General features: G+C 39.3%; 1 protein-coding gene and 1 long non-coding RNA gene across 6 annotated transcripts in view; one reads left to right on the top strand and one right to left on the bottom strand.

Moving 5' to 3' along the window:
* LOC311433508 (uncharacterized protein) overlaps nucleotides 1-11,666 on the bottom strand; it is a 39,175-nt gene extending 27,509 nt beyond the window's left edge. The window contains exons 1-3 of one of the 5 annotated variants that reach the window (XR_014690790.1): nucleotides 11,241-11,666; nucleotides 10,022-10,134; nucleotides 7,412-8,306 (exon numbers count right to left, since the gene is read on the bottom strand). Coding sequence is in view for 1 of the 5 variants with exons in the window: in XM_084512699.1 (XP_084368825.1) it covers nucleotides 10,022-10,134; nucleotides 11,395-11,479 (198 nt within the window). In the remaining 4 variants the exon portion in view is untranslated. Of the gene's footprint in view, nucleotides 1-4,054; nucleotides 4,406-7,411; nucleotides 8,307-10,021; nucleotides 10,135-11,240 lie in introns of those variants that run through there. The other 4 variants (XR_014690791.1, XM_084512699.1, XR_014690792.1 and 1 more) reach the window with 4 other exon arrangements.
* Nucleotides 4,277-20,915, top strand: LOC311433511. Its single transcript, XR_014690800.1, has 3 exons — nucleotides 4,277-4,430; nucleotides 14,293-14,381; nucleotides 20,200-20,915. It is a non-coding gene; the product is annotated as an uncharacterized lncRNA (long non-coding RNA).
* The last annotated feature ends 252 nt before the right edge of the window (nucleotides 20,916-21,167 follow it).

The following is a 21,167-nucleotide window of genomic DNA, read 5'->3' as shown; positions in this document are numbered from 1 at the left end:
GGATTACTGCACTCCTTACAAAGCAAAGCTGTCTCCTGAGAGAAGAAAGGCAGCCCCTCATTTACATGAGCATCGACAACTGCAAAAAGACTACTGAAAAAGATGTAACAAAGGACTCTGCATTTTATAGCCTGGAACAGATGGACAAATCATAAAAACCAAGTCATGATTTAATTCTTCTGACAAATAGATGTGTTGCTGATTCAGGGAGACTAACAGGGTGCAACTGCTGCTGCAGATTAAGTTCAAAGGCAGCGAGCATTTCTCAGACTTTCCCACCATTCCTTGTTGACAGAAATTAGCTTGATTTCAGCTAATCAGGAATTTGCTGTTTACGAGGCTTCACCTCACATCTAATTAGAACTTTGTATGGAAGGAAATTCTGATGTCTATTTTTAGCTGAGTTTTTACATTTGCATTACATTTTAATGAGACATTTTTGAGCCATGCATGAGCAGCAGTTGCAAAAAAAGGATGATCTGGGATTTAAAGTTACGGTGTGAAAAACACAGAGCTGCTAAACTCCATTTCTGACTGTTCTTACATGTATTTTGGGAAAGTTTCTTTCACAGTTTTGTGCAAATCCTACAGAATTTGGCCTAGTAATGTCTGTCTTCAGTAAGAACAACGTAACCACGGTCTGGTCCTAGCCTGTCACAACACAACCCACCTCTACAAACAAAGACCTACAATGTCAACTGCTGTACCCTGCATGAGTATTGACTTTAACTTTGCTTAGTCAAGAACATTATAAAAACAAAACTGGAAAAAAAAAATGCAGAGACTTCAGAATGAAAAGGCTCAGTTGTTTAAAATGACTTGGGTCCTATGTGACCATTTAAAAAAAAAAAAAAAGCTCTTACAGTCATATTTTTAAAAATAAAATAGCTCTACTGTGCAACTTTTGCTTTCGTCCAACAGAATGGTGTTGTGTTGAATTTCAAGGCTGACCCTGGAAAGCATCCTAGGTGGCAAAGCAAAGATCAAGGCCAATGTCAAATTTTTCTAATTTACATTTCTCCAATGCTTTCAGAGTCTGGAGGCAAGACAAAGTCTGACTGGATTGTGGGTATTATATTCCCACATATGTCTCGTGAAGAAATTTCTTGGGACCAAGAAAATCATAGAAGGAAAAATCCCTTATTCTTTCTGGCTTAGTGTAAGATACACATATGTGAAGTGTAACTCAGGCAAGGCTTTTCAACATCTCTTGTTTCAAACTGCTATTTGTGACTGTGGCAGGTATATAATAATGAAATTGCTATCAGCAAATGACCCTCTTCTCCAGGATCACATGAATGTCACCATACAGTGCTGAAAGAAGAAAATCAGGTCGTATTTCACATAAAGAGAGAATGAAAGCTGGAAATGGTTTTGTATTTTCTCCCATATTTCCTTTTCCACTCCCAGTCATATCTGCATGGCTGATGGTTAACAGGGTGCTTTGCTTCTTTCTGTGGAAGCATTTGTTATTGCTTGCTCACCGCTTTCCATAGCAACACAATGTCTCTGTTTAAGATCCAGTGGAGATGAGCAAACAGAAAAGCCTTTAAGAAGCAGTTTGTGAAAGAAGATAAATTAAACTTAACTCTTTAACTGTGCAGTCAGTATTTATTATGGTACTGTGAAATGTCTTGCTGAGGCCAGAATGCCCTCCGTCTTGAAGCACAAGAATGGCCATATTGGGCCAGATCCACTGTCCCCTTAGCACAGAAAGCTGTCTCTGCCAGGACTGGGTAGTGGATTCCTACAGAAGACCACAAAAGGAGGACAGGAGTGACATGAGGAATCCTCTGCTATAGTCTTTCTGCCCTCCCTCAGTTCCTTCAAGCTGCAGCTGAGGAACTTCCTTGACTTAAGGAGGTGCCTATGCCTTTTTGTTTTTTGTTTTTTAAAAAGCAGATGTTTATGAAGTGGTTAGACTGCAAAGAGTTCGATCCTTTATTCCCTTCACTAACAGCTAGAAATAAATCATAGTCTCTCTAGTTGCACACTGCACTCAAGGGACATCTGTGAACAAAAGGGCACAAATCAGAGGTGGGAATCAGACACTACTTGAAAGGTCCAAATAATTTACTGAACTTTTTAAAAACACAAAGTCAGTATAAAAGTATATAGCTTTAAAATATCTACCCCAAAGACCACATTTTGTTTCAAAAGAATTAAAAGAGCAAGTGAATAGTAAATTAAGACTCAGGTTGTGAAAGACGAATATACTAGAAACACACTCAGCACATGGAAAAGGCTAAAAAACCTTGTTAAGAATAAACACCAAGGATTTGTGCCCCAGCCTGGAAACTGAAATATGTCCAGGACTTCATGCATGTGTATTGTTCCTATAGCAGTATTTGTAGAAGCAGCAGCTATTTACAAGCAGAAATTATTTAGAATTCTTTTCTATACTACATCACCCACATGGTGACAGCAACCATAGCTATGACCAACAGATAGGTAAGAAGTGTTAACTGGGCAGACTTTCCTGTCATTGCAGCACATTTTTAATTAACAGACTGTTCACCAGCACTGCCAACTCTCATAATTTTACCTGTAAGCCCTTCTGTATACAAGGAGTGCTTTAAGCCCCTTAAGTCCTGGAGTCATTTGATATATCATAATATCACTTTTACTTCCCTTTCCCTTATATTTATATCCCCAGGATTACACAGAAAACTTTGGAAACATATACTCTGAAGGTTAAGAACATAACTGAACAAATAAAAAGAACCACCAATTTTTAACTCCCATGTCAATTCTAGTTGACGTGATTCTTGGTCAGGGGCACTTGACAACATCTACTAAGGTTGTTTGCTGCAACAGCCCCCGCTCGGCATTAACCTTTTCTTTCTTTTCTGTATCTGTCCAGCCAAGGATGCTGTCATTACTTATACAATAGAAAACATCCTTAAGTTATTATGTGAGATATCACTTACTCTTCAATTCAGTTAAAAAAGAAAAAAAAAAAAAAGCCAATACTTTGAAAATGACATTTAAAATAAATGTTAGTAAGTCTCCGACTGCTCACCAGTAGCTCTTGGGTTTATAATGCTCATTTTTTATTCAATAGAGATAAATTTGGATTTAAAGCAACATGCTCCAGTATTTCTATTTTTAAAAATTGTTGGAAACCATATAGAGCTGGTTTGCAAATACTACTGCAACACGCACTGTGAGAGCAGCAGCAGTCTGGTGAAAAGGCCACTAAGTACATCAGGAAATAAGGAAGGGTAAAGACTGAATTTTACAAGCAAAAGCATATCTTTTTGTCAACCTTATCTGAATTGGCATAAGAATACCATTTTCTCTCTTTTCTGGTTTTAGTCAACATTATTTTCATGTTTTATTTCACCACCAGACACTCACAACAGAGTAGCAGCCATTTTACAAGTGACTTAGAGCTACTGTACTATATCGAACTATTTACGAAATATATTATAATTAGGATTTTTCCTCTGCTACAGCAAAATCGTGGTTATGGACACTTTTAAATGTGATTACTCAATCTCAATATGCCTAATGACAGAATTACATATATATATCAAGTAACTCTGATTTTTTATTTATTTTTTTACCTCAAAAACATTAAGTGAATGGTAGCAACAGACTGATACAGAGTAAGTAACAGCACCAAATACAGCGTGGAGAAAGTAAAAATGCCTGAGAATGCAGATCTTCAATTAAACACACAGCAGCAGCACAAAATCAATAGACACGCTGACAAAGCACACTAAAATTCGTGTAAATTATTTCTGTTTTTCTCAATCTAATTTGATGGTTCAGCATATACACAGCTATTACAGACAGTTATTATGCCCAAGAGGTGTCTGTGCTGTGCAGGGCCACGCAGGCCACCCAGCCACTAAAGCTTAGTGACATGGTTTAGTGGAGGACTTGTTAATGTCAGAGGTTGGACTCCGTGATGTTGGAGGTCTCTTCCAACCTAGATGACAACCTTCTGTGACTACCTTTCACTGCCTCCATAGCTGGTGAATAGTCACTGCGTTTAAAAGCAGGTGAAGGAAAGGGGAACATAGTGTGTATTTAAAAGAGCTCTCACCAAAAGTATATCCCTGTGTGGGCTCCTGCTTCTCCTCCAGAGGTTGCTAGGACTTCAGTTTCATTCTTCTCCCTCAGCCATGGCTTGCTGTAGGCAACCCCTAGATCTGGGCAGGCCCAGCCCAAAGCTCCCAGAGCCTCAGCTACCTCTCTTAGCCAGGCTGCTTCACAGCTGTCCCTACTTGGCCTCAGTATTTAGGGTGAGGCAAGTGATAAATACAGGCCCTCAATAAAACACAACCATGAAAGCAGGAGGTCTGAGAGGAAGCCTTCTGCTCTCAATATCTCTTAGCTGCAGGCAGGTCTCCAGCAGCCTGAGCTCCTGCCACCATGCTGCCTCCTGGATCCCTGACAGACTTTTGTCCCTTTGTCTAAAGGTATCGCAAATATTTATGACACTCTGGTTAGAACTTAAGTGTATGGTTTCAAAATGTTCGGCATGCTGATCTAAAGCTTCTTGCTGCCAAATGGAGTGTGTGCATCCACCTGCCTCAGCTTCTCTCCTTACCCTCAGGATGGTGTTGGCCCTGCCAGAGCCCTTCCTTTGTGCCAATTCTATTAGCAACAACCAGAAAAACATAACAAAAAACCCCAAACCTGCAATGAAAAATTTGAATATCTCCTTGTCGTATTAATGAGTGAAATTAGATCACAAAAGGCTCCAAAGTGTGCCAGAGCTGGTGCGAGAAAGGAGGTCAGCAGCTGAGAGCAGGAGGGATGGTTTGAGGAAGGAGGGGAGATGGAGCCTTTTTTTGTCCATGTTTGATCTGTTTATTGAATTTCAGTCTTTGTTTTATTTTAAACTCAAACTCAAGCGTATGAGAAAGGCAGAAGCTCTCTGACATTGTTAGCTCTTTCCCCTCAGTTACTGGTAGCTACCAGTGAAGTGCTGCCGCCATTTTGGGGCCTGCTCAAGCAGCCAGCACTGTGACCCTCCCTGCTCGTGTGGGCTATCAGCAATGAGTTTCCTTCTTTCTATGACAAAAAAAATAAATAATAATATTCCTCTAAGAAAATAATATTCCTCTATGCAGGCTAATGTGCTTGTACAAATGCCTGCGGCTTTCCTGAAGTGGAATGTGAATATTTTTCCAAAAAATCACACGTGAGTAAAAGGCTGTGCAAAAGAAAGCATTATAATTTGCGTATGGATTGATCTGATAACATGTTCCTATTGGCGTAATCTTGGCAAGTGCTCTTGGGTGTGATTAAAATTCAGAAAGTAATGAAACATACCTTTTTATTCTTCTCTTGGAAAACCAGAGAGCCGATCTATTGCTTTCTGGCCTGAATTCTATCCCCCTTCTCATCCCCTAGAGAGAATATTTTTTGTCAATGCTGAAGGTAGATTGAACAGTTTCTACTATGAAGACACAGGCATAACAAAATGCAGTGGTTGAAGTTTAAGTCAGCAAATTTTAAATAGGAAAAATAAAACACTTTAAACACTGATAGAAATAACTACAGGAGCAGTTTACCACAGGTATGGAAAACTCAGCATATTTTGCACTCCTTAAATTTGAATTAGCTGTCTTTATAAAAAGATGCTTTCTAATGAAGTTTTTGGGGGTAACCATGGAAATTTCTGCATAGCGTAGGCAGTAGGTCAGGTCTGGCCAGGCCATTGTGATTGTTCCCATTTTATTACAAAGCACGATTATCATCCTCAGATTGTATCAGGCCTTAGGCTGATAGCCTTCCAGACAAGGAGTACATTTTCTAACAAAGCTGACTTGAAAGCTGAGTCCAGAGTATGCCTTCCCTCATTACACTGAGGATCAGATGCCCCAAGAGCCTGCAGAGGGCTGCGAGTTTGGAGGTTACTCTACAATTTACTTAATGGCAAATACAGCTAACTCACCTTACATGACTACTGATTTTAGAGAAATCAGTAAACAGATAGAGAAAACAGGGAAAAATAGAGAAACAGGGTAAGACAAGTGATGTACAGTCGTGCATCTTTGCTTTCCTGTTTTATTTAGAATCGGTCACTTATAAAAGGCGTTTGGAAAATCTATTTTTTGTCAATATTGGCAATTTCCCCAATGTACAATGAAACAGATGTCATTGATTTTAATTTCACTAAGCAAGTTCGCTATAATTATCCACTAGCAGAGTCTATATTGGAAAAAAAAAAAAAAAAAGAAATGTAACTTCAAAATAACCTGACAACTGTCTAATCCTATTAACACTTGACTCTAATAGTTACATTGGTATGGGATATTTCTTTTGTTTAATGTCCAGCTAACAATAAATATTGAGGAGGATAATTTGATCCTAAAGAAATAGGAAAAAATAATTAGCTACAAATGCCAATACATAATATGAAACTATGTAAGATTGCTTAGCAACAGTAATGCAGTTAAATCAATACTATGGCATCAGTGCTATGCATTTTGAGATGACAAGCTTTGCTATTTTCCAGACTCTTCCACCTTATAGCTGCTCATTAATTACCTTCATTTGTCAGCTGGCAGTACAAACAGGGTACAAATGTTTAGTCTGCTGCTTGTGTTAATATCTACGAGTTGCAGTAGACAGAAGTTTTCCAGAACTCTACCATATAACCACCCTATGAAATTTCTTAGCTCTGATGTTTGCTAGCACTACTAGCTTGTTTTCTTTTTCTTACAAATGAAATCACGGAAGAAAATGTCTCAAGCTAACACTGTTTGTATTCTTAACAAAACGATTTCATAGCAAAGCAGAAACTTCACTTCAATATCAGTTTTAGATGGGCTTGCTTACAAGTTACATTGAAGTGTTCAGTTTTAGGGCGTGACTGATTTACACAGTGGCATATTTGCATAAGCCACCTTGTGTTCCCACCTCATGAATAATGGTGTAGGAAGAAGTGGAGGTAAAATCGTGTCCACAAAGCTTGCATGTTCTGTAGTCTTCCCAGGCAGAGAAGCACACTGAGTGTTACTGCTGTGCTTCCACCAAGTGAAACAAACTCAATCTTAGGCATTGGCTCACTCAGTCACTTGTTGGGGCAGAAAGGGAGCCAGAGTATAAACATGTATATGCAGAAGAGTTTTGCATTAAGCCTGGCATTGGACCAGGCTTACTCACTGCTATGTAAGCCAGCCAGTACCATGCATCTTCAACACTCTGTCTAGAGATAGCATATCATTCCTTTTCTGAAGTACATTTCTGAAGTACCACATTGGGGGAAGTAGTAGCTCAAGGCAACAGCTAGGACCCCATGTCTCAACCTCTACCACTGCTTCGTTAGGAGATACCCGAAGCCAGTTTGTTGACCTGGCCAGGACTCTAACCTTATCCATACTCCTCAGACTGGAGCTGTTCCATGAGTAGTGGCATCACCAGCTCTTAATGCTGCTTCGAGTGGAGCTTTTGTGTTTTTTTTTTTTTTTTTTTTTTTTTTTTTTTTTTTTTTTTTTTTTTTTTTTTTTTTTTAAGCAGCTAGTAAGTTACTGAATAGATACAGGTGGGATTCAGCCCTGTTCCTTAAAAGGTTTTCCTAGAGCATGACAGCATGAATTTTTTGATTTATACTTGCTTTCTCAAGCTGTTTGTGCACTGCAGCTGCACAAAAGCTGTAATTCAATGACCTACTAACATTTTCCACATAAAAAGCCAGCAACATGTTAGTGTTAGAGTAGTTCCTCGTATTGCAGTAGGCTGACATGGATGTAACAGACAGATCTCAGATAACCTGGGCTTACAATGTTTTATGAATGTGTTTATTTTTACCTAGCATCAATAGAGTTCTCACATGGTTGAAATGAAACACAACATTTTCAGGACTGTTGTTGAAGCCAGGTCCCATAAAGCTATGTGGTCTGCAGCAAAGAGGGAATGTAAGCAGCCTCTGCTATCTATCCATGTGGAAAAACCTACTTCACTTTGTTTGCAAGAACTACTGAAGACATCAATAATGCCAGGTTACTTGCCTCTGTACGTTAATGGAATATACTGAAGATCTCTATCTTCAGTGTTGTTGCTTCCAGCTCTTGCTGAGGCAGCCTGCAGGTTTATACAGCTGATCTTTCCTCTTTTATTTTATACAGATTCTTTTTGTCAATATAAACACAGATCAAAGCTAAAATGTTTTAAAAATGAAGCTAGAGACAAAAGACAGCAGCTGGTCCCCAGAGGGAGGGCTCCAGGTTGAAGAGACTGGGGAATTTCCTCCTTGTCTTTCAAAGGCTGTTGCTAAGGAGACCACTTTTGCCTCAGGAAGCCTGTGGGATGGTCCAGTTGACATATATGCAACACTTCTGCTCCTAAGGCGAAAGAGAAGAACAAGCTGTGGAGTCTTTGTCAGGACAGAGCACAGAACTCCATTTGCAATGTCCTTTTCAACAACTATACTTGCTATTAAAAAGAGTCAGCAACCTTACCATTTTTTCCCTTTCCTTCACAGTCATCTTCACTGAAGATGAGAAGGAAAATGGCAAAGGAGATGGATCCTAGCAGCAGAAATCCAAGCACAAGCTTTTCATCAGAATGGCTCTCCAGGCAGGCATAACCCTACCATTGCTATTTCAGCTGATAATCATTCTAAAATTGACACCAGCTGTATATTCTCTAACAGTATTCTCTAGCAATAACAGCAGTAGGTAGTACAGATGAACCTGAGCTTGCTTTACCCCAGATAGTGCTACTGCATTACTAAATAGTTTCAGTGGTGATTCTAAGTAACACAAATAATTGGCTCACTTAAGAGCTTAAAATGACTATTTTTACATTTAACCTTCCAGCATTCCCAGCTTTGATAATTTTGGGTTCCTTCACATTGACTTTTGTACCAACAAATTTGACATTCACATCAGTTGCGCAACATCAGCAGGAAAACTGAGGTCAGAAGACCTCAATTGTCCCATCTATTGTTTCCCTGCGACGATCTTTCTGCCAGATAAATTAATCTTGAAGGACATTTCCTAAAATGGAAGAAAAAGAAGTTTCCACTGGATTATGAAGAATTAAAAGGTCATTCAAATCTGATATCTATACTTTAAACAGGTTTACTATTATAACTGTTTTGATTAGTGTACTGTTTTACCAAAATAGTTGTATACAGGAAAGGCTGTTGGGTGGATACCCATATGTAAATGTGTTACACTGAAATAGCTACTGCAGCTTCTAGAACAAGCTGCTTTTGGATAAACATGTTCATCTGCAGTAAGGAACTTCTGTAAAACTTCATGGCAGTAAAACTAATGTGGGTAGACCCTTCTAGTGACTTGTGGCTTATCTAGTAATAACAGTGATTCCCTTTCCCTTCTCCCTGAACCTGACTTTATAAAACTGTTGTATAATACAGAGGGTAGGCATGCAATTTTCATCAATGATCTTCATTGTCTTACAAGGTGAAGTCAAAGTTATATTTTTCACTTGGCAGCTGCTGCTTTAAATCAAAGATATAAAGTGGCTTGCAATAGGTATTTGAATGTCACAGATCTTTGACATTTAAGGGAAGTTTAAGCTTTTTAATTGGATGAATGGTAAGAGAGGATCCAGGAAGTCTTATTTCTTTTCAATTAATTTAAGCTTTTATTTCGGTACAATTGGGACATTGATACTCAAATATTCTTTAACACTCGATCTACAGAGAAGTAAATGTAAGAATGGAATATGGCAAGATAATGTAGAACCGACGTGCTTTGTTTCAACCATCTATTTATAATTCTTTGAAGAGAGATGAAAGTAACTTCTCTAAATAACCATTTTCATTAAAAAAAAATACATGTATTTGTTTTATTTATATTTACATTTTACATGAAGTTACATCTCTTTACTAGTTCTATTAGTGCAATGTAGGCATTATTAATCTTGGTCTAAAAAGGAGGCGTAAACTATTTTATACCTTGAGTCCCTTATGGTATTTTGCTTTGCACTCCTTTACTTTGAGAGAAGAAAACCAAAATATTGGAGGTGTAATAAGAAGGGTGTCAAACTTTGAAAAATGTGCCACCTCCTTACCAGCTACTATTCCTACCTCTGAGAAGGAGCAGGTTCCAGAGCTGGCAGGTGAGTGAGAGAGCTGGTGACAGCTGGAGAAAATGTAAGGCATTTTCACTGCGGGGGTGTCTAGTTTCCCAAGCTCCAAAACTGTAGCAAGAAAACCAGGAAAAACTCTTCAAATGACCTAATGTAACAACATTTGCATGTCTTTTGTCTCTTGTAAAGTAAGAGGTAATTTTCCTCTTTATTTTCTGTTGTTACTTTATATTTTTTGGGAGGTATAATCATGTTCTGCAATACATTGTATTTTTATGGAGCATTGTTTCATAAAATCATCACCTCCTCAGTGCTAAGCTAGGAGGAAAGAATGAAATTTTATTGTCATGTCACTTAGATCTATCACCAATCAACTCTGGTTTCTTCTCAGTTAATTACTCATCTCATCCTAAACTATTTATATCTTAGAAATACTTGCTTTATTTTTCACACTCAGAAGGAATGCAACTATAACAAATTGAAAACAAAAGGAAAAACCCAAAGTTGCTTCAAAATGACTGAACATGAAGTTATTCTTCTGAAAACCCTTGAGTTTTCTGATAAATTATGAACACTTAGCAAAGGAAAAAGCCTAAATCATCAGAGATTTAACTGCAGGCTTTCTGTGCTGAAGCTTTTTCCTTTTTAAAGGTTTATAGTGAAAGCACTGTTTTGTTCACGATGCATTAGTTCTTACAACTTGTAGAAATTATTTTGGAAGGTAAAATATTTTAAATAAGAATTTCCAGTAATTTTTCCACATTATTTCTGCACTTGTGGGTCTGTGCTTGCAGCCAGTAATACATAACAATGGCTTCATTTCTTTCAGAGTTGATATGTTTTACATTCTGGGTATGTTACTCAGTTTAGTGTAGTCTGGAGAACTTCTGCAATACATGAAGCTAGGGGCTTCCCACCACTAAATCAAATTGAGTCATTAAGTTGTTTCCCACACGATTAAAGTTCCTAACACCTTAGCTATTCCTGTGTTTTAAATGTGTGGGGAGCTTTCTATGCTAACATAATGTAATTTCAGCTAAGCTGTGACAATTTTCAGCAGCTGAGGACCTCTTACTCAGTTGTCACATATTGCTATAATTCACATTCTCTGCAATAATATTTGCACTACAACTATTAAAATCTGTTAGAAAATAAACCTTGTGCAGATTTTTTGGCTTTGCCAAAAAGAAAAACAAATAGAAGCAGTGATACTATACCTTATGGTTTAACATCCACGCTATCTGGGCCCCAGGAAAGCCAACAAGGGTTTTGCCATTACTGCAGCATCTTATTAATAAAGGGTGAGATGCGAGAAAAACCTTGGAGATTTCATGCCAGCATTCATGCTGTAGTTCAGTTCCATCTTTTTACCTGAGGTTTTCCTGGTGGCAGCAGCTTTGTGCTCCGTAACAGACCAGCAGAGAATCAGCTGTGGCTGCAGGAGGGTAGGCAGCATGCAGTGCTAATAGTGGGTGGGTAGGATCTAGGTCTGTGGGGTTTTCCTTTCAAATGCATGCAGCACGACCCTCCAGCTTTCTACCAAAGCCAAATCAGCTGCTGGGTTGAGAACAGCCAGCTGGAAGTGATGGGGGCACAAAGATGACCTTGTAGCAAGAGGAAGGTATTGTGGAAAAAAACATCTAATTCACACAAGTGCTTCATAATAACTCTTACATTCTTTTAAGATTTTCAGTGCTATTAGGTATCCAGATAATGTCTGCTTATGCCTAAGATTGAATTTCCCCATCAGAAGCAGGCCTGACCACAGTGACCTGGAAGTTCAGGAGTTCAGTACTGTGTTACTGTAATATTTAGCTAGGAATAAGAACAGGTAGGGTGATGTAGCCCCTAACAGGTTCACTGCCTTGCAGGCTTTCTGCTTAGGACCAAAAGTCAGCCCTAGCATCTTGCTTCACTGCTTTGCTGTCCGTAGCAGCTTCCCAGCCTGTGCAGGATGCAGGGAATTGGTACTGCTGATCCACTCCCCAGACTCTAGCAGAGCCTTCCAGTACAGACTGGAAAGTCCAGGTTCTGGTGGAATCACTTTTCGGAAACTGCGTGAGCATCCACGTACGGGAAGGATGAACTGAAACTGGAATGTTTGCAGAAAGGAGCTGGGAGGGTCATTAGGGAATGAAAGGCCTTTTAAGAGATTTAAGTAGAGCAGCTTGTTTAGTCTAGCAAAATGAAGATCGAGGGAGAAAATGAATGCTGTCGACAAATACACTGCTGAAGAGGGGTAAACACTAGGAGGAAAAGCTATTTAGGGTGAAAGACAGCACTGGCACGAGGGTACAAACTGACCTGTAATGATTTTTGTCTGGAAAAGCAAGGGAGAGATTGCTCTAAGAGTGAAATGCTGGAGTTATGACAGCAGCAGTGGAAACAAAGAGCTTAAGATGGAGCTTGACATATCTATAAAAGGGACTATATAACGTGACTAGCTGTGATGTGGGAGATGGGGCTTGATAACTGTGATACTTTAATGCAGTTTTATCTTTTTAAGACCTAGTCTCCAAACGTGTACTGAAATAACTCCATCCATTGCCTCTCCAGCTGCCAGCAGGACCTTCACACAGCAGCTGCATTCCACGAGAACAATGAAACGAGTCCAGGCTCCCTCACGAGCACGAGAGACAGGGACTTGGCTTTACTGCAGTTGGAAAGTCTCCCTTGTAGAACTAGGGATAATCTTCAGAACTCACTGCATTCGTGACTAAATGTAAAAATAATTTGCTTGATTGCCTACAGTAAGCTTTATAGGCACATAGTCACATTCAGACTTCAATGGCTTTTTACTTATTGCTACGGATATATACAATATATATATAATTGTATATATAATGGGGAAAGAGAGTGAGTGGGGAGAAGGTGTGGTCATGATTGTCATTACTGCTATAAAATGATTGTTTTAAACTATTTTTGAGAAGCGTAGGCAGGTGTCTTAGCTTTAATGAAGGATTCTTCACCATTTCATTAGAGCAGCTTCTTCTAGGATATATGCTCCTAGACATCTTAGGAACTTAGAAAAATACTTTCAGAGCTATTTGAGTTTTGCTGTGATCTATTAATAAATAACTTGGTAAAAAGAGGCTTTGCCTTTACATATGAGCGAGCTTATGACTGTTCCTAGAATTTAGTGTTGTACAACATCCAGAGACTGTACATAACAGCCCAGACTCTCTTCATGGCCTTGAGTTCTCATGCTATTGATGACATTTCTTCTAAAAATCTATTCAGAATAGGTCAAAAAAAGTGTCTAAATAAAGTCTGCTTTTTTTCTGCCCTATTGCTGAAGGGAGACTCCGAGTTCCCCATGGGGCTGCAGCATTTCCATGTGCAGCAGAGAGGCCTTCCTTGGATGGCCTTGGTCTGTCTTAAAAGGACTGACTCCTCTTCACAACTCTTAACCAGAGAGTTAGAAGGAAAGCATTCGAGCCAAGTCTCTTTACAATCAGGTTTAGATTTGCTTTTTTAAAATTCCTCACTGCATTTTGTCTGATGAGAAGAAACTGTTCATCTAGTACAGTAAGTGCTTGCAGGCAGCCTATAAAAGTATCAGTTAGTCTCTCTTTCAGCATATTCAGCTAGTGGGTAATCTTACCCAAAGATCTGAACTATTTATTTATAAAACGCAATAAAAAAATGATCTCTGGTGTAAAGCAGTTACTGTAAGGAGGATTTGGGCCAGTTGGATCTAGCACTGCAAATAAGAGAAAGGGAAAACAATCCTATAAATGGATGAGATCGAAAAGATTTATGAGATCATCTTGAAATTCCCCCAAGATAAACATCAGGAATAAGTTACCACAGAAAACAAGTGGTGACTATCCACAATTTCAAGAGATACCTGCTTGTTTCTGAGGAATATTGAATTATATTATTCCAGAGTAGGATTCTGTAATGGTTATTTTTCAGATCCATGGTCTAAACTGGGCTGATTGGGAAGCTTCCAAGGCCACCTTTGTATTACTGGAAATGTAATTGGTGATTCTGTGGAGGATTTTCCAACTCAGTATTAATTTCTGCATACATCTGTTAGTCTCTACGGTGGTCAAGGGTTGATGGCCAGAAGAAGGTCTCTGAATACTTTGTTGTGGCCTTGTTGCCTGGGACTGGGAGGAGGAGGAAGGGGCCAAACCCAGAACCACTGGAGTGTTATGAACTCATATAGCTTCCTGCAGAGAGCTCTATTTTCTGTTTATTTTCTGACAAGCACTCAGACCTATGAGGCAATTTTAAAGTGAAAATTCTTCCTTTATTTCACAGGAACTAAACCCTGCTTCACTATAAAAATGATTCGAAGAATATTCAACAAGAAAACTTCATGGAATATGATGGACTTCACTTATCCTCAGGTCAGATCTACAGCTTTTAGTTTGTTAAGCAACTTTATAGTAAAGAAATCCTAAATTTATCAAGAATAATTGTATGTTAGGGATTTGGACAGTACCATGTAAATGGTTACAGCTTTATGGTTGGATTTGAGATCCCTTTGTTTCTTTTCTTCTTTATCTAGCCCAGACATTACTGAGTAACGAACGTACATGAAATCCTATTTAAAGCAACATCTTACATTGTGGAAAGAAGGAAACCCACAAAACTGTCTTTTTTTTTTTTTCTTAAGGTATTCTTTTGCAGTTGGAGTGATGAACACTTGGTTTATTCAAATAGAGTATCTAAGCAGATTTCCCCATGACACAGTTTTCTGACTAACTGCAAAAAAAACCTTTTAATATTTTTGAAGTCTCTTACATCATATGCACATTCATAACTAGAAAACCACTTTAACTGGGCAGGAAAATAAGTACAAAAGAAAGGCAGACTGAATCAAGAAATGTGTCTGGATGGAATATTCCATGAGTTTTTAAAAGAAAATGTTAGAGTTCAATATTTCAGATTAATTCATGTCCTTCCTATTCTGACTCCATCCTGTGCAGACTTTTTGCATACACAAATGAAAAGATCTGGTTGATCTGAAAAGCTGGCATGTATTAGGTAATTATTTTAATATAAATTACTGTTGGTAGGAAATACAATGTATATGAACAAGCAGGTATAGAATGCAATCAATAGTATATATCTGCCTCCCTTGAATGAATACTAATGGAAGTTTCTCATCAATAGATTCTCCCCTAAAAGGAAACAGTTTACAGAACCCAAAAAATTGCCATGCACAAGTACAATTGTGCATATCTCTGCCTGACAATGATCAAGTTTTTATGAGATAGTTGAAATGCTATCTTTTAGACATTTCCTAAAAAGGAAGAGATAGAATCGTCCACAGAAGATTAAAAGATGTGTTAAGAAATAATGAACAAACAGTCCAAAATTGGACTGCATAGTGTTTAAACTTATTTGAACTTACCACATATCTGGATCTCAAAACACAACATTGAGTTCAGCATCAATTTCCACTTTACCTGACTTCATAGACTACAGTGTGGAATACAACATAGTACACTATTAGTTTGGCTTTTTGCCGCAAACACAAGTTTGTTTGCCACAAACGTGGTGAAAATAAGCAGCTAGGGAGCAGAGAAAGACCCTTGTGTAGTATGCCTGTATGCATCAAATGCAAAAAAGCCTGTATCAGGAAAGGAGCCTTCTGAGGCTAAGATCTGAGGGAATCCACAAAACAGGATTTCCCCTTTGTCCCAAAGACATAGAAGTTCTTAGAAACAATGATGCATTACAGTTCTGCTTTATTTCTATGATTGTGCATACTTATGTCTTACTATTCCCATAAAGTTATAGATTGAGTTTTATCCTATATCAGAAAAAGATGCGTTACCCAGTGGGTCAGCCACTAATTTATGTTCTTTTCTCAGATTTACCCCCTGCATCTTCTAGCCATGATGCATCTTCTAGCATGCCGAGGGCTAAACAGTTATGATTTGATGTAGTAAGGAAGCTTTCAGATTGCACCTTGGAAATCCAAGTTAACAGTGGAGAGAGTGGTTTTTAAATCCAAATTCAGTTTTCATAACTGCAGGAGGAGAACTACAGATGCAAAAGCGTGTAATTTATATTTTGCTTCCTGTCATGTTGTATGATGCACAGAAAGAAAGGCACAGTGGAAACACTCATTCGAGTGACAACTTGCAAGGTGTGTGGTCCAGCACACATCCATTTTCCATTCTTATGTTCAGTTTTCAGGAGAAGGAACTGAACATAAGGCCTTGAGTTGTGCCAGGGAAGGTTTAGATTGGATACCAGAAAGAGTTTCTTCATGGGGAGGGTGGACAAATTTTGGGAATGGGCTGCCCAGGCAAGTGGTGGAGTCCCTGTGCCCCCAGAGGTATTTAAGAGATGTGTAAACGTGGCACTAAGGGACGTGGTTTGGTGATGAGACTCAGTAGGTCTGGCTCATGGTTGGACGTGATGATCTGGGAGGTCGATTCCAACCTAGGTGGCTCTGTGAGTGTATGATACAAGGTAGGCATGCTCTAGCTACATCTTCGTGTTATTCCACTGAAGGAGCTTAGCCTCAGTGTGCGCCTCCATAAGCCCAGTGCCAACATGGTCTGAATGAATGAATTGCTGAGGTAAGTGGAAAAGCCTACGGGGGTCTCAGTACGAAGACATGGAGACTTAGCAAGCAGCAGCACTTGGTAATCCTGCAGACTGAGGCACAGCCACACGCTGGGCTTCAGCCATTACTTGTCACGTGAGGTGCAAAGTGCAAGTGCACTTGCTATGACTCCTCCACTCTGATAAAGTGATCTGGTAAAAGAATGCTACCCCCTATGCAGACTACGTATAGTTTTCCTCCTTTAATTCAATAGCAGTAGGGAAGGAAAACATCCTTTGATTGCTGACACATCAGGGAGCAATCCGCAATATTGACAGCATAAAATATTTTTCATGATGTGGCAAAGATTAAAGAAAGATGTCTCTTTCTCTTGCTTGCTTGCTCTAGGGAATAATGTCAGATACTCTGTGGCTACAGGGTGGTTTAAGGTTACAAATATCTCTGGGGTTGAGTGTCTCCTGCTATATTTAGGACTTAACCAGGTAGGTGTTTCATGGTGGTCTGGTCACACCTGTTCACACTTAACTGGATCTGCACAGATTTGACCTCTCTGCTGACATGTCATGGCACAGTGAACCTCTGCTGCTGGCCATGTGTTACACTATTTCTTGGACTGTGGTGACAGCCAGATTGTACTAAGTGCTTTGCAGGCATGGGAAAAGACACTCCTTGCTCCCCAGCACAGTTCCGAAAAGATAATAATAAGGAAACAAATAAATTAGAAGCCTTGCTGACAATCCCTGAATACTAGATTTCCTGAAGTCATCACTTGCCCTCTTTTCCAAGTCATGTAATCATATTGCCTTATGACTGATCATATTTCAAGCTGAGAGAAAAGCCTAGATTTTTTTCTTCAAATGCTATTAAGGAGCATTTTTTTTACATGGGCTTTTATATGGGCATTTAAAGCAAATGTGATTTTGAGGCATCTATCACTAAAAAATTATAAAATTTATTGAGCATACATATTTACAATACCATGCTGTCTATAGTATAAAGCATTCTTAGTTCCATATAACAGTACTTAGATAAACCACCTCATGCCTTGTAGGCTAAGCACTGTCCTCAGAACAATTTGCCTATTTTTTTTATTTTTTTTTTTTATCTGAGCAGACAGAACAGAAAAAAGTTGGTAGAAGTACCATGTTACCTATCTTATTCTAGAGATGGAAGACTCAGCACTATGGAGAGATTAAATGATTTGCCAAAGTTCAGGCCCACAGCTGAAGTCTGTGCTGGAGCCAAGAGAGCCTAGAAGTTCACGTTAGTGCTGTAGTCAAAAAGGAACCTTTCCCTTGCTGTTTTTTTCCTTCTTATTAGGTTGTTTGTCTGCCCTGGACTCTCTTCACTGCACCAGTGCAAACGTGGCTATCAGTGTTGGAAAGCGCGTCGCTTCCAGTAGGAGAAGTGGCATTCCTCAGCGTGCACGTCCTCAGTGCAGTTAGGATTTCCCCAATGCTATCACAAGGAGTTAGGGCTCGCTATAGAATCCTGTTTAACATAATTGTGGCTTACATTCAAAACTCATTTCACGAGCCAAACGAGCCAAACACAGTGAAAGCTGTTCCAATCATGTGGATGTAGAAGGTCACCATTTACAGTCAGCTTATTAAGTTGCTGTATCCCTCTGCATTTTTCTAGTGCGAGCAAGAGTTTGGATAAAACAACAAGTGACGTGAAGCTCCTCTGAATTTAGAAAATGCTTGATGATTAAATATAAATATGTAAACCATGAATGGATGATATGTGCAAGTTATCTGCCAGGAGAGGAAATAGAAATATCATGAGTAAGTCCATTCGCACAGTTTTTCCAACCCACCAGATATGGTTCGCTACAAATTAAGGTGGAGAAAGAAAATCTGTCCTCAGAAATTTTTCTATCCAGATGTTCCTGTAGCAGACTGCTTTGCCAAAAAGGAATAGGTGGAAGCCCTGGGAGACACAGCTGACATCCTACAGTGTCATTCAGAAACAGAATGTAATGGCTGGAATTCTGTTTCATATAAATAAATATTAGAAAACAAACACCAGCTATAGCACTGTAAAATAGATGGCAATGATAGCTGTTTGGGACTCCAAGCATATAAATTTCTATCTTTGGAGTCTGATATTGCCACTAGACATGTGCCTAAAGAGCTGGGAGTAAACATTTTCAGTTAACTTGTGTTTTTTCCTTCCAGTTGCCTAAACATATACAAGTTAGCATGGGTTTCTTGTATATTATTCTTGGTGCAAATTTTAGGTATTCACCACATGTGTAGGCAGCTAATGAGTAACATAAAGCTCATCCTATATATATAAAATTCAGGTAGAGTATTTTGCAATATTCCTGGCCACTGTTTACTAGGCTGACATATATTATTGTTTTGAAGGGAAACAAAAAAAAATGTTGTCTGCCTCTCTTGACTGCTTTTCATTGCTTGCCTAAGGTTGTCTTCTGCCCTAGCAACTCAGCCCCTTATTTCCACAGAAATGGAAACAATGCTTGTCTGAAGAATGAAAAAAAAATGTAAAGGAAAAAAAAAACAATGCAAGAAATAGTATGTTTTTACTCATTGAGTTTTCTGGAAGTATCTGAGGGTACTGAAGGCATGTACAGAGAGTGAACTGTAGAAGTGGGCAGGAAGCAGTTGCAGAGGCTGCTGAGTGAGTTGCACCTTACTTCTCATCACCTGCCTAGGCTCAGTCTTCCCTCCTTTTTGAGATCAATGTGCCTTGGATCTTCTCAGTGTCCCTTGGATCTTCTCAGTGTCCCGTGATGCCCGAGAGCCCTCCAAGCTCAGCTCAGCATGCTCTGATTCATGCGGGACTTCACGTGGGGGCCCCCAGCCCTGTCCATGGGTTTGGGGGCCCCCTTCCAGCTCAGCCCAGCACCTTCAGTCCCTGCCCCAGCGACGCTGGAGCTCCATGGAGAGGTGGAGCTCCAGTCTCCACCTCTGTCACAGCTCCTGTGGCACCCTGACAGGACGTTCTCCTAGAAGAAAGGTTCCTCAATATATAAATTTCTTAAGAAAAAAAGAAAACATAGCACAGGCTAAATGTTGCCCATCCACGAAGCTGAAGTACTAATTTCATTGTGCACAAGCTAAAAAAGAATGGTCTTAGACAATGATGAAAAGAAATGGCCTGAAGGATGTGTAGGGTCATACTGCAGTATTATTGTGAAAAAGAATATTGTTTCGCGTAAATATTCTGGGAAATTTATTTCTCTCTGGTGGAAATCTGAATTCATGACTTTGAATGATGCTAATTTATACCAGGAGAAAATCAGCCCTTTTATAATCATTATAGAGAACATAATAGATAACAATATTAAAAAGTAAACAATGTATGAGGTGCTTTGTTGATTTCCTAGCACTTGTAAAATGCTAAGTAGAGAGAAGCAGTTAGAGATGGATCCAGCCCTACATTGGGACTCAGGAACCCCCTTCAAAACACACCAAATGAAAGCATTTGTAGGAAACAGCTGTACTTTGTGCTCCTAGGAAAAGCCAATGAATGCCAGCAGAACAGAATTAGGTCGCTGCTAATTTAATTAAATCGCCTATAACAACTGTTAATTTCTTTTCTTAGAATAAAGTCTAGTGTGTATCTTCGCTTCCCCTTGCATCATCTGAACTTTATTTGGCCCCATTTTGCAGGGTCCAACAGCTTTCCTGCTAGGCTTGCATCTGGGTTATTTATGTGTCACATCAAACAGCTGCTGCCGATTCTGGTCACGACTGACATTCTCGCAGAGGCGGCCATCTGAAGCTTCCCTTCTCTCACTGATTCGAGCAGGAATGAAAAAATGTTGAGCTAATACGCCTTCTAGGAGTTAAGTCCTCCTGCGTTTTCCTGAAACTTGGCCTCAAACTATTCTTGTTGAGAATTTCCTGCACAAATTAGAGAACGTCCTTTCAGCCCTACCCCTGATAGCTAGCTTCCTTGTTAACACCAAGAAATGCAAAAAGGAAAAAGGCCTAGGAAGGAAGGAAGGGATTCTTAAACGATGTATTGTTTGTCACTCTTGAGACTTTTCTTTATGTTTTCTCCCCTTTTCTGTCGTGTTCACATATTGTGCAGTTATTTATACCCCTTTCCCAGCAAATCCAGATGGCTCTGTTGCATATACACTTTGTAGTGCTATGGGGAAACAGGTGAAGCAAAGTGGGGACCTTCTGTGTGTGTAAGTTTGAGGAGCATGAATGCAAGCAAATGCCAATGACTGGCAAATTTTCCTAATGTAGAGCTTGTCAATGTGGGGAAGAAAGTAAGGTTGCTGTGGAAGTCATTAGTTTCTTTTACCTATACAATGGACTTTGAAAAAAAAAACAACAAAAAAAACACTGCTTAGACTGCATCAAACCCCTGTCTTGAGTTTTCTGGCACCCTCATCAGGCTGTTTTCCATCCTTTGATTTCTGATTTGGGTTGGAGGTTTATTTTGCTTTTCAGTTTCCTCTAAAGCTTTGGATTTGGTTCTCATTAGGGAAAAAAAAAAAAAAAAAGGAAAGAAAAGAAAAAGGGATCAATGTGGGCTCAGCATTTGACTTGTTACATGACATTCTCAGCACAATACTGATCACCCCAGTTAGGTTGGCAGCGGAACTGTGACATGGGAGGTTGAT

This window comes from Aythya ferina (assembly GCF_964211825.1).
Source record: "Aythya ferina genome assembly, chromosome: 3".
NCBI classification, from domain to species: Eukaryota; Metazoa; Chordata; class Aves; order Anseriformes; family Anatidae; genus Aythya; species Aythya ferina.
The sequence above is the reverse complement of the archived record's forward strand: the minus strand, read 5'-3'. Positions and strand labels throughout refer to the sequence as shown.